A 20,061-nucleotide genomic window follows, 5' to 3' on the forward strand; every position below is an offset into this window, starting at 1 on the left:
ATCTATTGAATATATTTAATGGCTAAAGTGAAAAAGTTATCGACCAAAATTTTGATTGCCGCCATGTCTGCAGTGACAACGTCCGTCAACACAGTGAGAATCTCTGTCGTGGCATTCCACGTGACAGTCTTGGGCTGTGGTGCATGCTGAAAAAAACGAAGCTCATAAGTAAGTGTACATGTGTGAGTAAGATTTGTTTTACAAATTTCTTCTGTGAACAAGGCATTGATGAACACAAATTGACAAGAAACTGGTGGTTGAATTATCGCTTGATAACTGCATTAATTACTTTCAAACACAATGTTCTCAAAACTACCAAAATGTGTTGATCTTCGCTTCAACTCAAATTTCAAAAATAATATATAAAAAGAACTAAGTGTTTACCGTGTGAAAGCAAATATTGGAGTGAAGATAAAAGGTATGTAATTTAACGGGTAAACGAAAGTGAGTAGAATTCAACTTACAAACCAATAAAAAAAAGTTATGACAAATTCATTATGACGAAAAGAAAATAGCATTCAAATAAATAAATTCCTTAGGAACAGAAAAATAATAAATTCTAGCAAAAATATAAACTTCTTTCTCAGTAATTAATCTTTTTTTTTTAAATAAAATTTTCCAGATTAATCATGGCACTGTTCGGCTGATCCGTTCCCGGATTATAAGCGTCTCATTTTCTTTCATTTTGATTTGTCAATTAATTCAGATTGTGTCATTAGTTTATAATTCTCAATATGTAAATGAAATACTACCAATATAGTACGTTTAATGATATTACATGTATTATACAAGAGAAAATGTTGTATGATTGCCAATGAGACAATTATCCACAAGAGACCAAAATGACACAGACATTAACACCTAAAAGTCACCGTACGGCCTTCAACAATGAGACGAGTAAAAATCCGATAATGTCACCATTTGAAAGTTGTAGATTAAATTGAAAAGTTTGTAAATTAAAACATTTTTTTTATCGTGATTTTTCTACTTTTTTATAAATAGCATTTCATTCCAAAAATATCTTTCGGCGTGACATTTGACTTATCAATGTGTTGTAACAAGACAAAGTAGGGAAATTCCAAAGTTGACTTCTAACGATAGTTTTTTTTATAAATGCAAAGAATTCATTTAGTATTCTGTATCAAGCTAAAGGTAACGTTAGGGCATATGTGACAACGTAACAGAAGGTTATATTTGGAAATGGATGTGGTACCATCAATAGTTTATTAAATTATTTGCTTCCACAGATAATTATGGAAATACTTGTATTTTTTATATTTTGAAGTAGCAATTTGCTATCGTTTTGAGATCGTGACTTATACAGTATAATTTTACATAAACTGTTTTCGTAATACAAACAAACTTATATATTTGATTTTTTGAAATAATCATTGCTTCAGGGAAATAAATAGATCGAAAGTATAAAATCATCGGGATTAAGCTATGTATCAAATAAAACAGTTGAATTGTTTATCTGAAAAAAACATAACAGATCAAAATATGAAATAAAATTATCATGTTCCTAATAACATCAAGATATGATTGTCAATGCAAGTTCTAGGTTTCAATACATTAGGAAGGTGCTGTCAGTGATGTGAAGATCAGCTGTCAAAAGTCGGCTTTACATGTTATTGAAAAGTATAATTTGTGCAGGGTGTCCAATTATTCGTGTTTAATAACATTATCTTGGTGTTAATTAATGTAAATATCTTACTAGATCCAGATGAAGTCGTGCAGGTACATTCACCACGGATACACGTAATACTGGCGCCTGTAGAGCACAGTGTTAACTTGCAGTCACTTGTCTGTTGGCATCTTTCAGCCATAACAACTATAACAATATAATCATATATACAATTTACACTCTATCAATTAGATGCGAAAATGCAATTTTCTGGGTAAAACTTATTTGACAATTGATAATTTATGTTACTCCGGTACAATTTAACCAATATATTTAGAAACCATGGAAGTGCAAGTTACGGCATATATGAGGAGATGCTTTAAAAATTGAAATGAAGAAAATAGTTTATTCCATTTGAGATCGAACTTCGTCCCACTTTTGAACTGGATTATGGACGACAACGTCTAGAGATACTTGAGTATTATTATTTCAGAAATCGCAAATATTTCCCCAACTTTATGAGTAGGATGCCACTTCGATAATGATAAATAAGTAAGAATATGCAGCAATACGGTGACCTGTATTGGTTAATTCCTGTGTCATTTTGGTATCTAGTGAAGATGAGTCTCATTGTCAATCATACCAAATTTTTAAATTTATATTTCGAACCATTACTGTTAGAAAAACTCAGCTCTGACCAAAACAAGAAAATAAACTTACCTGCACATAGAGCCAAGCACACAATGAGAACCTTCATCTTAATATTCAATAGTGAGAAGAATTTGAAATCTAACTAACAATCACTTGAAACTTGATATTTTATACTGAGATAATCGTCACAGGTCACAGATAATGCCATAGTATTCTACATTTCCGTGACACTGTAACATTGTAGATCATGTCCTAGATAAAGAATTTGCTGGCATGAAAAGTCGATCTTGAACTATGTATGCATGCAAATATTCGAAACATGGTCCATTTTCGCAATTCACCTTTTTTCAAAAAAATTGTGATCCTCTGTCTCAAATTAGTGAAATATGATATATTCATAATTCCCTTATTAGGTCTTTCCACTTTTCTGTGGAAAGACCTATTGTTTTTCTTCTGATTATTTTTTTTTTTTTTTTTTTTTTCTTCCGCCTAATTTTGTTCTTGCGATAAACATTTGTTTCGCAATATGTTGCTTAGATATTTTGTTTATGATATCGAACAGTTTATGCGCTTTTGAAATTTACCCTGCGTAAACGAATACTTTTCTTTGTAGGAGTTATCTCCCCAAACACTGTTTTCCTTGTTAGCGCATCTCCTTCGCAACCGTAAAAGATTATGACAAATTTATTTTACAAAATTGCTCGTTATATCCTTCGCATGATTTGTCCTATTTTGACCGAAGCGATATGACCGCTCCATATGAGAGTTATTTCCCCTTATGCATCTGATATAAGTGATATGAATTTCTATCTTATAAACCATAAGTGATAGAGACCTAGGCTCTTTTGATTTGAGGTCCTTGGTCCCAAAAAATGAAAATTAGGTCAAGGTCAAAGGTCAAGGTCATATTCTAATATTTGAATTTGGCTTATTTTAACTTATATCCAAAGACTGTATAAGATATCAACAAATTATTTTTACTAAATTGTTAGTTGCGACATGTCGTAAGATGTAAATTTTGATTGCAAGCGTACGTTGAATGTAAAAGGGAGTTTTCTCCCCTCTTGTATTTAAAAATACGCGTTTGGTGATTTAACTCAATAACTAAATATAATTAAGACCTATGGTCTTTTGATTTGAGGTCCTTGGTTTATGACCTTGAAATTGATCTCAAGGTCATAGCTTAATTTGACGTTCTAGATTTTGACCTTTGCTTTTATTCTATATGTATACATGATAAAGATATACAACTTTTAGAAAAAGGTATCAAACCATTTAACCTTGAAAAAAACAACCGGAAGTGACCTTTTGTAAACCGGAAGTAGCTATTTTTTGTACTTTATTAATATTAAAATATATAGAACCAGATATTTTTGGAATCAGTGTCAAGTAAATATTCAAATATAATTGGAAGTAACATTTTTCAAACCGGAAGTAACAAATTATTTCCCTTATTTAAAAAAAAATGTATGGAAACAATATATTTTTGGAATCAGCTTACTAGGAGCTATCATTTGACGATTGAAATGACATTTTAAACTTAGTTTCACAACTTTTCATATCAAAATACATTGTTTTGATGGAAAGACCTTCAATTGTTCTCTGAACAATTGGTTTTTAATTAATCTATTATTTCTCTTTTTTCAATTTTGTACGGTCAATTTTCTAAAATTTCCCAAAACAACAAATCATCGTATTTAATAGAAGCAAAATTAGTATACCGCTTTTCAAAACTAAGAAATCGATTAACAGAAAACAAACCCGGGTTATAAACTGAAAGCAAGGGAAACACATGATATAGCAGAAAACAGAAGTTCAACAAAAACAAACAACAATGCTATTAGATAACAACTGCCATATTTCTGATTTGGTTCAGGAAAAAATGGCGGATTAAACCTGGATTTTGATAAATGGATTGCGTAAGTAATTCAATCTTATCACGGAATATGACAAGTCTATTTTACTACATTTGTAAATTGATCTGTTGGGTATGTTCTTAATGATGAGTTAGTCATATATACGTTCTTTTGGTAAGTTAATATTAGCTGTGAACTAGCTGTCATTAACTATTGTACACGCAAATCTAATTAACGTGTTATGCAAGTGTTTCACTTATTTTTATAATTCGTTCATATATTGGTATATTACATCACTGGCCTTGGTACGGGATGGGGTAACCCAACCGCACTGTGTATGTTGTCCTCGGTTCAATAAGACCGCAAGTTTCTTCTATTGATTTAATTTCATACTGGTCATGTCGGGGCATTTTGTAACTGATTTAAAGGTGGTGATTGTTCTCATTGTTGACAGCCGTACGGGGACTGGCAATCATACCACGTCTTATTGTTTTGATAGTATGTGGAAGATATCTTCAAATGTTGATATCATTGGATACAAATCAAAAGTATTGGATGTTAGCTTTTTACATATTGAACCATATTTGACCAGTGCTATTGGCCCTTAAAAATAGACTTGGTCGGCTGACCCTCTGCCAGCGACTATTTGCACTTTAAAAATAAGACTTGTGTAAGAAAATCCGTTCCTGTTTCACAATGTTATAGTCATTCTTCTGTTTGCCAAGATATACTCTTTCCATTAATTGTTAGTTTTTTCCTTGCTGCCTCCGCGAATGTTCTTATCGTTTTAGGAATGAAATTCAAAAAGTTCAGGATATAGAAAAAAGAAAAATTACAATTTATAGTTGAATCCTTTTCTATAGAAAAATACTGAACTGCTAGTGAAATTCAAAACAGAATGTCCCTTTTTAAATGGCAAAATGGAAAGCTTAAAGATTGCTTATTTTGGTGTTAATATTGATTCACTTATAGGGTCATTGCATCGGAACTAAACACAGTTATTCAAAAACTAGTTGTTGGCATGACAGGGGTTATGTTCGTCTCATATATAGTATAATGGTATGATACTAAACCCCTTACGGGAAAGATTGTGCCTGATATGCATATGATGAAATCATAATCATTCAATCAGTTTAATTGAAGTCTGGAGCTGGTTTGTCAGTTGACTGCTAGTAGTCTGTTGTTATTTATGTTTTATTGTCATTTTGTTTATTTTCTTTTGTTACATCTTCTGACATCCGACTCGGACTTCTCTTGAATTGAATGTTAAATGTGCGTATTGTTATGCCGTTACTTTTTTACATTGGCTAGAGGTATAGGGGGAGGGTTCAGATCTAATAAACATGTTTAACCTTGCCGCATTTGTGCGCCTGTCCCAAGTCAGGAGCCTCTGGCCTTTGTATGTTTTAATTTTATTTTCTTGTGAACAATTTAGAAATGTAAATAGTATGGCGTTCATAATCACTGAACTAGTATATATTTGTTTAGGGGCCAGCTGAAGGACGACTCCGGGTGCGGGAATTTCTCGCTACATTGAAGACCTGTTGGTGACCTTCTGCTGTTGTTGTTCTATGGTCGGGTTGTTGTGGTTTTGACACATTCCCCATTTTCATTCTCAAATTTATCAATCAATCAAACGAACGGAAACAACTTTTATATTCTTGACTTGTGACAGGCAGGTAGATAATGGTGGAATAAATTTGGTTTGATAGCTAACTAGACGAGAGGCAAATAAAAAGGGAAATTAGAAAAACGGACAACACCATGACTTGTATGATATTAAAATGTATCGGTCGTCCCACTGTCTATATCACTCTGTTCAGCTCTTAATATTATTCCGTATCATGTCTTTGTGACGTCAAATACGTTGACCTGGCCTTAATAACTTAGACCCGGACATATCAGCGACGTCATTATGTTTGAACCGACGTTAATAACTTTGACCCGAACTTATCAAGTATTCTTTTGTGTGCTGTTGAAACAAAGAAAACACTTCTGAAACACGCAAATATAGCCCGATAAATCGATTATCAGATTATCTGCATATTTATATTGTAAAATATCAGCTGCTAGACATAATATGAAGGCTTTTTGATCTCGTTCGCTACGCACACTCGACAAAAAGCTTCATATTATGTCTCGCAGCTGATATTGTACGATATCAACATGCAGATAACCTGATAATCGGTACATATTTACCTTTATGTGTAAACAAAACAAACAATCAAATTATTTGAAAATTTAACCTCTTTTATCTTAATCAATATAAAACAAATAACTATTTCAAAATAAAAATGCAAACTGACATACAGACACTCTCAATATGTTGTCAATAAGAACTTTTTCCATACTGATCAATTGTTCCTCCTTAACATATTTAGAATCAAGTTTAGAACCAGAGTTATCTAAAATAAATATGTCATACAAAATGTTCATTTTTTATATGATTGCAAAGTAACTGATAACACACACAATAACATCAGAAAACACAAAATAGCATGTAATATAAAAAGTAAGCTCAAACGATAATCGCGATAGCACACAACCCTGGTCATATTCTTACGAATTGATCACACATACTGTGAAATAATATAGGTCTTTATGAACATACATTATCATAGCTCTTTATGAATTTTCAGCATCAAAATGGTTAGTTAAACATTCCACCACAAGACCTGGTATGTTACCATAGGAACTAGTGTCAACGTTCAGCTGTTACTTTTCGAATAAGTGTAAGGTTTTCCTGGTATATTTTTACAATGAAACGTACGAAAAGCAGTGTTATTTTAAATGCAGTTATGTACAATTTTCCAGCACATGCAAGGATAATGTATATAAGAAGTTTCACATGAAATGACTGCCACTTTCTTTTTGTAATTTTCTGATTAGAACACAGAAAGCGATGGGGCTATACTTTCTAGGTATAACTGTTCATTTGAGAATAGGTCAAATATTCGGTTAATGTTGAAGCAAAGGAACACTTAACGATCACTGTAGAATGTTTAAGTATTAAACTTTGAATTTCTATTCCACAGATTAATTGGAGTTGTGTAATACAAGCTTTCAAATTACAGGGAGTTTTTAGAAATCGTACATGTAAGTTTGTTCTACAGATGCCAATGTGTTATGTTCTTTTCAAAAAACTTCTCGGTTTGCATGCAACAATGAACTCAGTATTTTTAAAGGATTGCAAAGTTTAACATACATATGCACGAGGGTAAAAAATTACTTCGAGATCGGCTATGTAGGTTTAACTGGTATTTCGGGAAGGTGTTTTTTTAGTAAAAGCAACTTGAGACAAATAAAAAAGTCTAACTATTTTCTTTTCCTTTCAGAAAACAAACGACTCTTATCTATATAGCTACTTGTTTTTCAATGATTTGAGTTGCCTATTTGTTTATTTAATCATGTTTATACTGTCATTGTTATTAAACGTCGTATCTGAGACAAATAATAAACAATACAGAATTTGTATTGAAATGTACTTAGCTGTTTTATACATTCTTTAGGCGCTCAAGTCAGGAGCATATAATTCAGTGGTGGACATTTGTCACATTACTGTTTGTAAATATATTCAGTGGTACAATAGCAATATATTGATTTTAATGGCCAATACCTTCAAATAGCTAGCCATTGGTTCTAGCAATAGTTGAATTTATGGTATGTAATCATAAAGTTGACAACAAGACATAATATCTTTGATTTCTTCTCATTTGGATAATGCATTTGTGCAACAAAGGTAGAATGAAAAATTTCTTCCAAAAAAAACCCAGTATATATCTCCCAATTGAAACGATATTCTCGTGCTTGTGGTTCCTATCATGATTTTGTTTATAGAGGGCTGCTGCTTATGAGGAAGCTATTAAGCCAAGTGGCGAAATTGAAATCATCCCTTCGTAAATTTTACGGATGACATCACGAGTTTTTTTTACCGTTATGGAATATATAACCGTTTCACAGATGATATCGGATAAATTCCTTACGTCGTTACTATAATCCCCTTCCATTTTATAAATGTGACCTACCGGATAACACTATTTACTGGATTTGTTATAATATTAGCAACACGACGTGTGACACATGTAGAGGAAGATCTGCTTACCCTTCCGGAGAACCTGAGATCGCCCCTAATTTTTGGTGGGGTTCATGTTGCTTATCATTTAGTTATCTATGTTGTGTCAAGTGTAGTATTGTTTGTTTGTTTGTCTTTTTGATTTTGAGCCATGGCGTTTTCAGTTTATTTTCGATTGATGAATGTGACTCTCCCTTTGTTATATTGTGTCCCTCTTTTAAAACAATCACATGGCAAATATGAAATAATATATGTGACACAACTCTATCCTTTATGAGTTATAACGTATTCGTAAATTTTCTGTATTAGTAACACTAGCAAATATCATCAACACGTCTTTTGACTTTACCACTGCAATAAACGTTGAAAAAAAATATGAATACATTCTGTTTTTGCCATTATATTCAATAAAAAGGACTTATTATTTTCATCATATATTTTTTTAGTTGATGATGTATATGTATACATTGCAACACACGGGACTGAGGGTGGTCAATTCATTATTATCTTTGTTAATGAAATAAATATTCAAATTGTCTCAACGTGATTGACTTGGTTCAATGTTGGTTATCCGAAATTTAAAAGTCACATAATGTGTACAGGAACAATGATAAAAACAAATCATAACTTTTAAACTTTTAATGTTTAACCCTGTTGTCTGCAGTGACAACTTCCGTCAACACAGTGGCCATCTCTGTTATGGCAATGCTGGTGGCAATCTTGAGCTGTGGTGCATGCTGAAAAAAAACCAATGATCATAAGTACATGTACAGGTAAAACTAAAGTTGTTCTAGACTTTTCTTGTAAAAAAAGCATAACGAAAACACAGAACTCCAGGGAAAATTCAAAAAGGGAAAGTTGATTAGACTCACCAAATCAAACGTTAATAATAAACGAAACATGTGACAAATCAACTGCCATAGTATTGCCTTCGTACAGTTAGAAAACGGTGTGTTAGATGTGCTTCTAAAGCAATCGAAAATTTCCTCATGACTTGTATGACAGCTATTAAAGGATCCATTAATTGGGATTTATCAATCAATAATTTATAAACTCTCCATACTGTATGGCGGATAATAATTTCCCTAAATAAATAGTATTTTACATCAACAATATAAAAACAAATGTCATTCAGATATCTCTCTAATGTGTGAATCTGCATTAATGCTGTTTGTTTTCTGATTGATTTGATTGATCTGATCTCAATTTTCTAGCTTTGTATCAAATTGTAAATTTACTTATCATGAAATTAGAATTGAGAATGTAGTGCTGTTATCAATCTGCATCTTTAAGGTATTTATGATAGCCTGACCTATTTGTAGTTAACTAATCTTCAATATGAATTTGAAATATGCTTATCTTACTATTTCCAGACTGTGTTGTACATGTACATTCATCATGTATGCATGCAAGACTGGCGCCTGTGGAACACAGTGTTATCCTGCAGTCATTCGAATGTTGGCACCGTTCGGCCATAACAACTGTAACAATACAATATAAAAATAATAAATAAACTGGGTTTCATAAATGACATGTTTACGGAATGCAACCAACTAAACGACTGAAATCAACGGATCTATCGATGCATGAATATAAAAAGCATCATGATCCAAAGAGACCTATATTACAGCAAAATCCATCTGAATCATTTGCAAATTGAAATATTCGTTATAAAAGACTTATAAATAAATCTAAGGATAACTTGAAGACAAACGATATATATGTTATGTATTAGGTAAGTACCAAAGCACCGACGACTGGTGGTTCCCCAAGAGCAAATGGCGTATGTACTGAAGAAGTATCGACACAATGGCAGGTAATAAATGTACCTGTCAATACTTTAAAGCTACGGATATATATGTGTGAAAATTGATATGAACAAAACGACTTTCTATATGGATATTTTCTTTTACTCGGATTCGGTTGTATAACAGGTCTGTTACCTAAACATTTTTATTAAGCTGGAGAAGCTCTTATATTAGAATATAACGTTTAATATAAGTACGCCTGTAACTAAGTTGTTGATATAATAGTAATTTTCAGGAACAAAAATAGGTTTTCGAAAGATCACTGCTGATCGCGCTCTACTTTTATGGTAGATTCATGGTATACCGCCATCTTAGATTGTGCTATTGCAATACACAATCAGTCTAATTAATTGCCCGAAGATGTGCAATTTTATACGTTAGACTATTTATTTATATGAAGAAAACTTGTTGATTTTTTTTATTGTCCAAAATACTTTAACAAATACCAAACATTTGTGTTTTAGAAACAATGTTTTTTTTAACTAAGTCATTTCAGGGGAGATAACTCTTTTAGTAAAAATTATATACTGGATTTATATGGAAATTTTTTATTTTTATTTGTACATTGTAGCAACAAAACATGTTCGGTGACACCATTTGCTATATTTATTTTCTAAAAACATATGAAACCTAACTTCTAACAATTTATTTCAAAATTCAAAGTTCTATCTTATAGATTTCTTTTTATGCACAAACATGTGCTTTTTCATAATCAGTCTAACCTAATTTAGTCCATTTTAACAACACTAGCTGCTTACAAAATAGCACGTTGACCCATCCTTTATATGATATGTTTAAAAAGTTAATAGTAAAATCTTCATTTTGGAAAAGTATAAAAAGTTCTATCTCGGGTAACATATACCGATGATATAACTTAACATTAAGAAAAATCACTTACCGACGCAAAGAGCCAAGCACAGAATAAGAACCTTCATGGTAGTGTTCTATGGTGAGATAAATTTAAAACCTAACTAATTAGAACTTGAAAACCAGATCTTTTATACTGATCCAACAATAACAGAACATAGATAATACAGTATTATTATAGATTTGCATGACACTTTAAGATTGTAGATCAGATTCTAGATATAGAACTCAAAGTCATGAAATATCGATCTTGACCTTTGAATGGATGTTAATATGTGATGCATAGTCACATTTAATTTTGTATGTCATTTTCTCGTTACTGCCTTCACATAACATTGTATTTATACTGATTGTCTTTGATAATCTTCACAACAGCCAGATCTTACAATAATTTAACAGTTATAGCAAGTGCAAGTAACATAACTATTACATGCATGTAGTAATTATGACGTTAAAATGATGCGCAATGGAAATTATTTTTTTCAACTATGTGCAAATTAAGTATAGAGCCCAACAGAGGTGCGAAAGAGGGACAGTCAAACTCATATATATATATCGAAAATAAACTTAAGTTACTGTACCATTTAAATCGACTTGGTCACTTGTGTTTCGGTAACCTTTTTAGTATAAGACGACTGTTATGGATGTCTCACCCAATGATAACTGGGGAATAGAAGTACGATCACCATTGATCTAATACCGACCGGCAGTAAAACCCTACCTAAAGTGGGGGATTCGTTTTGCTATGTGGGATGTCCAAATATGCACGCTAAAACGCTTTCCAATATACCCTCATTTCCTGTGGCAGTATTAAATTTATCGACCTTAATCCCCGATGCCTCTATTATAGAAGCTACATATCGTATTTATTCTTAACTTGTTCTCGTCTTAAATATGCATGTTATAATTATTTCTGGACGTTTAAGAAACCATCAATCAATCATTTGGGTGTATCTATGGTTGTTCATGTCTATTTGAATATTTTTGGAAAGTTCAAGATATAATATTCAGTTATTAACCAGTGCCATCAAAATTGTATAGTTAGACTATTTGTTACAATGCTCACTTTATAAATACAAAAAGCAAAGTAACAAAAATACCGAACTACGGGAAAAATTCAAAACAGAAAGTTTGCAGCAAATGGCAAAATGAAAATCTTAAAAACATCACTCGGATGGATAACAACTGTTATATTCCTGACTTTGTAAATGCATTTCAATGCGTCGAAAATGGTAGATAATCCTGACCCAACTTCACTTGTAGACGCGTATACAGAAAGAAATCACAAAAATACTGAACGAAAGACGAGAATTCTTTTTTTTTTTAAATTTATTTTCAAAATTGTTCATAGAGTTCATTCTTATTAGAATGTAAATTAAAAGTGACTAAACTATGTATATTTTGTTAAGAAAATAGGGAAAATATTTTTCACGTTTTTGGAGAATGCAAGTTACACAAAATTTCTGGCTATCCATTATCTACTGGGTTCAAAATTATGGCATTCTGCAAAAGAAGTCATTTTAGGTGTGTTTGAGGAAGTTCTTTTATGACGGACTATTATCGTCAACCAGTGTAATAAAACCTTTAGCGCAAACGCAGTAATACACAAAACAGCTGTTCCGCGTTACAACCAATTTATTTGTACTTCTAGATATTCTCAATTTTCGAAATCAAAACCACAAGATTCTATTTTCAGATACATTACAGGTATCTCTATTCAACAACAAAATAAACAAGTCAGTCCATTTCAACATATTTTTCATGGTAAAATTTCATAAAACGAAAATTCTGCAAAATGTTGTTATTGTATTGGCACGGCAACGAAACAAGGTGACGTCATAAGTATGTTTCCGTAAACAAAACATCAAATGTAAATACTGGGAGATTTAAAGCTTCTTGTTCGTCTCAGAAGGAAGAAAATAACATTGAAAGAAAATATATCAGTGAAAAATGCAATTAAAAAGAAATAATCATTTAATTATATAATGATACTAATATTATCAAAATTTGGTAAAACGGGACGACCAAAACAGTATCGTATGCATAGGGCATTAACAAAATTACAGAATTTGTCTTATTTAAATCGAGATAAATCAGGACAGCCGTAGATTAATTTAAATTTAACCATGGGTTGGGCATTTATTTTCGTAGTTTACCCCTCGTAACGCTCAAGGTAAACTAGTCAAATATAAATGGCCAACCCATGGTTAAATTAATCTGAATTTCAAATTAAATTATTTGAATTCTTTGATCTTCTTGGTTTTTACAAGTGTCTCAAGTTATTCCGACTCATTTGAAATAATTATATATATATACGTAGATATTGACAAGGAGAGGCGGGCAGTTTGTCCTAAAAGTGGCCAAAAATTTGTTAAAAACTCTGCCTCAAAATTCAAAAAATATGTTGTCAATAAGAAACTCTATCACACAGATCACTTGTTCCTCTGTTTAGCATGTGTGATATTTTGTCTCTATTAAAAAAATGTGCCGAAACGTATCCAAAAGTAAGACATTTATAACTTATGCTAACATTTATATGTTGAAATGCATTGTGGATTATTTCTTTTTGACGATCTTACTTGGGAAATGATGGCAAACAGGCTTGAAAAATCAAAAAGTTTGATATAACTAACTTCAGAGAAAGATCGAGATTTATTAAATTTTTCCAGAGGTTCTTTAAAGTGTTTTTCAATCTTCGTATGGTTAAAAATAGTAAACAGTTGCACAGTACAGTCCTTTGATGGAACACCATACACCATTACACCACACACCATTATACCATACACCTTGTACCATTACACCATACACGTTACACCTTTGCACCATTCTATCTTCACGATCCGAAATTACCGAAAATGCAATTAAATTTCAAATATTAAGGTTATTATTATTGTTTAAAAAATAAAAAGAACTTCGTTTTCAACCAATAAAATATTGTACACCGTTCATCCCAATCGCACGTACACAATCACACCATTTCTCATACACCATAACACCATTCCCCTCACACCATACACCATAGCACCATACACCTTACACCATTGCACCATATGCCATACACCATTACACCATACACGTTTTTTTTGGGAAGTTTACACAATCCAAGGGCTGTATTTCTGAAGACACTTTTTCACTTCGTACAGAATCCTTGTCAATACATTGTCATTTTGTTTATTTTCATTGGTTACATCTTCTGACATCAGACTCGGACTTCTCTTGAACTGGATTTTAATGTGCGTATTGTTATGCGTTTACTTTTCTACATTGGTTAGAGGTATAGGGAGAGGGTTTAGATCTCACAAACATGTTTAACCCCGCCGCATTTTTGCGCCTGTCCCAAGTCAGGAGCCTCTGGCCTTTGTTAGTCTTGTATTATTTTTTTTTAGTTTCTTGTGTACAATTTGGAAATTAGTATGGCGTTCATTATCACTGAAATAGTATATATTTGTTAAGGGGCCACCTGAAGGACGCCTCCGGGTGCGGCAATTTCTCGCTACATTGAAGACCTGTTGGTGACCTTCTGCTGTTGTTTTTTTTATTTGGTCGGGTTGTTGTCTCTTTGACACATTCCCCATTTCCATTCTCAATTTTATTGGACCATTCTTTCGTCGACGATGCAGTTAAGCCGTCAATGTATTGTCGACGGCAAGGTCAATACAAATTTCTGAAAAGAATACAAAGTAGCCAGAAGAAAAAAATATGTAAATGGTACCACCAAAACAAGATTATGTATCAATCATTTCCACGTGACATATCTTCGATATTTATGTAATTAGTAACATTAAGGGATACCAACACTAACAGCCTAGTTCCAAAGAACATATTTTTCAGAGCTCCCATTTTCTATCATGATTTTCTTGAAAGACGGTTGTTGTTCACGAAAAGCTGTTTTCTTTCTTTACACAAATTAGTTTTTGTAGTGATTAATATAATTACACAATGTTGACGGCTGTAAACCAATAATTTATTTATTGTGACATTTGCAATGCTCCCTAATTGTTGTCAATATAATGGTATTCTACATGTTCTATGCAACTGTCATACAAGTGAGAGAATTATATAGCTAAGTTTTATCCTTTAATTTCTACATCAGTAGTTGCGTGTACCAAGTCAGGAATGTGACAATTCTTTTCCGTTATTGAGGGTATTAGAATTGTTTGTATTGTCATTTGATACGGTACTTTTAGATTTTATTTTCTTTTTACAAACCAAGGATTCAAGTGGTGAAGGGAGTGAAATTTCTTCGTTCGAAAAACAAATATGGTAGGCAACACCAGTTGGGGGACAGTAAATAATAATATTTCTACAAATGGAGACAATGTAGAATTGCCGTTAACACAAACGTGTCCTCTTTTTCTTGAATATGTACTCCCTATGTAGACTTTTATTTCATCGATTTTTGACATTATGCATATGACGAACTGACTGATAAATACATTTCTTAGGCTAAGAAAACATGCTAATAGTCAGTTCAGACATCGACACATTGATCAACTAATTCGTGATTAAGTCCGTGACAGTCGTCCTTCCTCATAATTCTGTTGAACAGCTTTTTTCTTTAATGAATTCAGAAAATCAGTGCTGATTGGAAAACTTTCTTATCATTTAATTTGTAAATTAGCAGTTTTAAGTAACACTGACAAATATAATCAATTAAGATTTATTGCAATATTTGGTGAAAATACTATCTGTTATGCAGGGATTCTGCTTTTTGAAAATTTATTCGTTAGAAATGTCAATCTGTTACAGTTTCTGTTAATGACATTGTAAGGTTAGTATCTTAAAGTGATTAACTTGGTTCGTCCATATTCAAAATGCTCAAAACTGCCATTCTAATGAAGATACTACGTCTAGAGTAACAAAATTATAAAACAAAACTAAAATAAAGCCTTTTATAATTTTGAACTTTTAATGTTTAACCCTGTCTACAGTGGCAACTTCCGTCAACACAGTGGCCATCTCTGTTATGGCAATGCTGGTGGCAATCTTGAGCTGTGGTGCATCCTAAAATAGAGCAAAGATCATAAATACATGTATACATATATATTGTTTTCGACTTTGTGTGTGAAGTAATTACAAAATTAATTAAAAAAAATTAAATAAATTAGCAAAGATCAAATAAACGAAAATGAAAATTGTTATTCAACTACTACTTTAATAATTGAATAATGTAAACTTGATGTTTGTATCAGCATTGATGATTTTACTGATTTTTCCGATTATTGGCCAATTTTGTATTTATTAGTGAATATAATAAAAAATATACACAAATTTAGAATTCAAAATGTAGTGCTTGTGTTTTTTAAACAACTGAATACATAACTGAATACATAATGTTATCATAATGAAGTATGGATTTTTAATTAAGAATGGTAATTGTAAATGTGTCAAATAGAAAACATCCCAACTAAAGAACTGAAAACAAGCTTCGAGAAATTATGCACCCGGAGACATGCTTCAGCTGGTCCCCCAAAAAATGTTTACTCGTTCAGCAAAAATAGACGTCATACTAATCCCCAACACATTGTAGTTACTTGTCTAGATACATTATTCATTATGTTGCTATAAGTATACTTGAACGAGGGTTGTCTGTTGAATGGCAACACACTATTTTGCTTTCCAACAGACAACCTTTTACCGTTGCAGTCTTATAATTTGTCCCTTGACAATAAACAAATAATACTTTAATTGTATCAGAAATTTTCTTTTTTCTTTCTTCTTACTCAAATGTTTTGGTTTTTTAATGCACCACTCCTTTTTATCTTTAATGTTTCTGTAAATCATATATATGCGATGAAAAAGTGCAATATGTACCTGGCATAATTTTCTTATGCTACATATAAGTGAATACATTTAATTGCCATAATGTGATCTTTATCTTCTTTACAAGGACAATAATGAACCGAAATTTAAATAATACAATTGAAGCTATTCATAAATTAAAAAAATTAAAACAAATACTTTTAAAAAAGACTTAAAAAAATATATGAAATTTAACTAAATATTTATTAAGTCTGTTCATAGATTTGGATAATTTTAAATTATCTTACCATTTCCCGACTGTGTTGTACATGTACATTCATCATGTATGCAAGCAAGACTGCTGCCTGATGAACACAGTGTTACACTGCAGTCATTTGCCTGGTGACACCGTTCGCCCATAACAACTGTAAATATAAAAACAGCACATTATAAATTAAGGCATTCAAGCCGCTTAGCTGGAATGACGGTGATTACAAATGCATCCAAATAATTAAAAGCCAAAATACTGTGATTGTATAAAGACAAAAAGCAAAAAGTCAAACATCTCAAAATAATTGGGTCAGTACTCTATACTGAATGAGGACGCATTTCAAATTGTGTAATTGTCACATTAGTTAAGATATAAGGAGTATGTTATAATTGCAGCTATAACTGTATAACAAAGAACATTTATATACAATTTAGTAGAAGAGTTATGATTGTTAATTAAACTACTTTCCACTAAAGACCAAATGACATCGTACGGCCGGTCATTATGAGCAAAAAAATCCAATTAAAAACATATGAAAGACTCCAAAACGAAAATAAGAAAATATTCAAATGATAAAACATACGAACTGCTTTACTAGTAAATATAAAACAATGAACCAAATTCAAAAAATATACAACATCAGCTGACAAATTCTAAGTTTCACGTATACTGGCTTAGAACAGGCACATACCGAACATAGCATAGTAAACCTTTTTTTATGGTACCAAACCTTCTTTCAAACGAGGAACAGTGGTGTTATAGTACAACATCAAACAAAAAATCATTTCAAAAGGGCTTAAATCATCAGATGGATACAAAACACAAAAACATTTACATACACGCAAACGACACAAAGCACAGATCTACGATTACTCGCAGTTACTAATAAACTCATCAAACATACCAGTGTTGAAATTTGGCATTTGCGCCAGCCGCGCGTTTCTCTTACAAAAGACTCATCAGTGACTCTCGAACTTAATACAAGTAAAGTTTTTGTCAGATCAAATTGATAATGAAAAGTTATGGAATGATATTCAAAATTATCATTACTATACATAAATATGACGGACATGTTTAAAGATCTTACTACAATGATCACTATGACAAGAATATGAATATTAACATGCTTTATGATTTAAAAAAAATATCCCAATCTAAATCTCTAGCCATTTTGACCTGTTAATAAAAATGCTATTTGTTTCATGTACCACTAATTGATCATCTTATAAAATAGTATATTACTTACCGACACAAAGAGCCAAGCACAGAATAAGAAGCTTCATGGTAATGTTCAAAGGTGAGAAGAATTTAAAATCTAACTACTAATGACTTGAAATCAGATCTTTTATACTGAGAACATCTTAACGCGTCATAGATAATGCCGTATTATTACACATTTTCATGACATTGTAAGATTGTAAATCATATTCCAAATATAGAATATACAGACACGTTATAACTCTTTAGAACTATTAATTGAAGTTTTTATTTTAAAAATGGTTGCATTTCGCGATTTTATTCTTGTTCTTAGAAAATGAAACTCACATTAAAAATTTCAGGTAAATTTCACGTATGTAAATTCATGTGAATCGCATGTAAACTTTACAGAACAAGCACTTGTATTTTTCATGAATTTTAATTGAATTTGAAAATTAAGAGGTTATTTGTATATCTCTTTAATGGATATTCACGTTAATTTCATACGAAAAAATATCATGTTATTTTCATGTCAAACTCAAATGGGGTCAACATGAACTTATTTTACGTCTGTTTCATGTAAAAACTCGTTAGGGTGAAAATCAAGTGAATTTAACGTGGGATTCACATGAATATAAATTCACGTGAAATTGATGTGAGTGAAATTTGCCTGTGTATATAAGGCCCCGAAATGACAATGTTAATCAATTCAAATGAGAAATGACTTCATACATGTAGTTATTACCATGTCATAATTTTTATTTTCATATATTCAACACTAAGAAATAGATTGGTAAGCCGTTGTGTGGACCAGCTTGTAGTAGGTTTTTGTCTGCAGAAACAGGCATTTATATATATATATATATATGTAAAGAAATTATAGATGGAAGACACCAATGCATTAGTTTTAGTTATGGTAATGATTTTCAGTAGTATTTTATAAACTGATAACATTTCAGTTTCTCTAATATGCCTTTGAGTTTATATCATGTTCCAAGTTTGCATCGTATTTCTCTTACATGAAGCTTTCGTTACTTTATAGATAACACGAGAAAACGGCTGACGTTTTATGCGTGTTTTTGGTTTACATATAATATATTAGTGAACAGAGTAAACATTATAAATATGTGAACAAAGCTCTGAAACAGGTTGAATGCAAATTTGTCTAGAATTTCTAGAATGTAACAAACTAAATATAAAAACAGTATAACAATCGATCCAATGGATGGTTGGTCTCCTTAAACTAAAACTAGTGTTCTATATATATCATTTCGAAAAAAAAAAACCATTAATTTTAGAATTGAAGTGGAAGGCGAAAACATTTTGCGACCCTGTAATTCAATGTTGACGCCAAAATAAACCTCTTGTCATATTTCGACTGCACAATGCAAGTTCCAAGAAAATTTTTTTTTATCTATGCATTATGGTATAACACTTTGTTTTTTTTATTTACTGGCGAGTTTGAAAGAAGACACTGATAAGTAACATTCCAGCCATATAAAACGATTTATATACCTATGTCTACTAACATATATTTTGATTTATGTCCTTTTTATTACTGTGGGAATAAAAATTACTATCGCACTTTCAGTTATCATGATTTTCAATAATACACATTAAGAGGGTTTTTTTTTTTGCCGCACTACACACCAAAGGTTGTCCGGATTTACCAAATTAAATAGCAGCGGTATGGAGTTTTTTCAATGGGCAATCCTGACAACCCATTTGCAACATCAATGAAAGGTGAATAGATGTTTCTCTTTCATCCACCCACATATCAAATGAACATAGCTTTAGCTAATAGATCCACGTGTGATTTAAATTTCTGTTCCATGTCATAGTGTTATTGACCTATATTGGTTTACTTTTAATTGTTATTTAGATGAAGAGTTGTCTCATTGGAACTCGTACATTTTTACCACATCTTTCTTACATATAACTCATACAACAAATACAAACATATAGAAACAGGA

General features: G+C 31.7%; 3 protein-coding genes across 3 annotated transcripts; all 3 read right to left on the reverse strand.

The window, feature by feature from the left end:
* On the reverse strand, positions 1–2,473 carry LOC134686576 (serine protease inhibitor Cvsi-2-like). Its single transcript, XM_063546247.1, has 3 exons — positions 2,345–2,473; positions 1,715–1,831; positions 1–146 (listed from the first exon to the last, which is right to left on the reverse strand). Exons 1-3 carry the CDS (start codon positions 2,379–2,381, stop codon positions 37–39), a joined length of 264 nt encoding a protein of 87 aa, XP_063402317.1. The 5' UTR covers positions 2,382–2,473; the 3' UTR covers positions 1–36.
* A 6,351-nt stretch (positions 2,474–8,824) lies between these two features.
* LOC134686577 (serine protease inhibitor Cvsi-2-like) lies at positions 8,825–11,030 on the reverse strand. Its single transcript, XM_063546248.1, has 3 exons — positions 10,910–11,030; positions 9,568–9,684; positions 8,825–8,940 (listed from the first exon to the last, which is right to left on the reverse strand). The coding sequence occupies exons 1-3, from the start codon at positions 10,944–10,946 to the stop codon at positions 8,849–8,851; spliced, it is 246 nt and encodes an 81-aa protein (XP_063402318.1). The 5' UTR covers positions 10,947–11,030; the 3' UTR covers positions 8,825–8,848.
* Positions 11,031–15,756: 4,726 nt separating this feature from the next.
* On the reverse strand, positions 15,757–18,249 carry LOC134686578 (tenascin-like). The gene is made up of 3 exons (XM_063546249.1): positions 18,138–18,249; positions 16,929–17,045; positions 15,757–15,882 (listed from the first exon to the last, which is right to left on the reverse strand). The coding sequence occupies exons 1-3, from the start codon at positions 18,172–18,174 to the stop codon at positions 15,794–15,796; spliced, it is 243 nt and encodes an 80-aa protein (XP_063402319.1). The 5' UTR covers positions 18,175–18,249; the 3' UTR covers positions 15,757–15,793.
* Positions 18,250–20,061: the final 1,812 nt, after the last annotated feature.

The sequence above is a fragment of the Mytilus trossulus genome, chromosome 10, assembly GCF_036588685.1.
Source record: "Mytilus trossulus isolate FHL-02 chromosome 10, PNRI_Mtr1.1.1.hap1, whole genome shotgun sequence".
NCBI lineage: Eukaryota > Metazoa > Mollusca > Bivalvia > Mytilida > Mytilidae > Mytilus > Mytilus trossulus.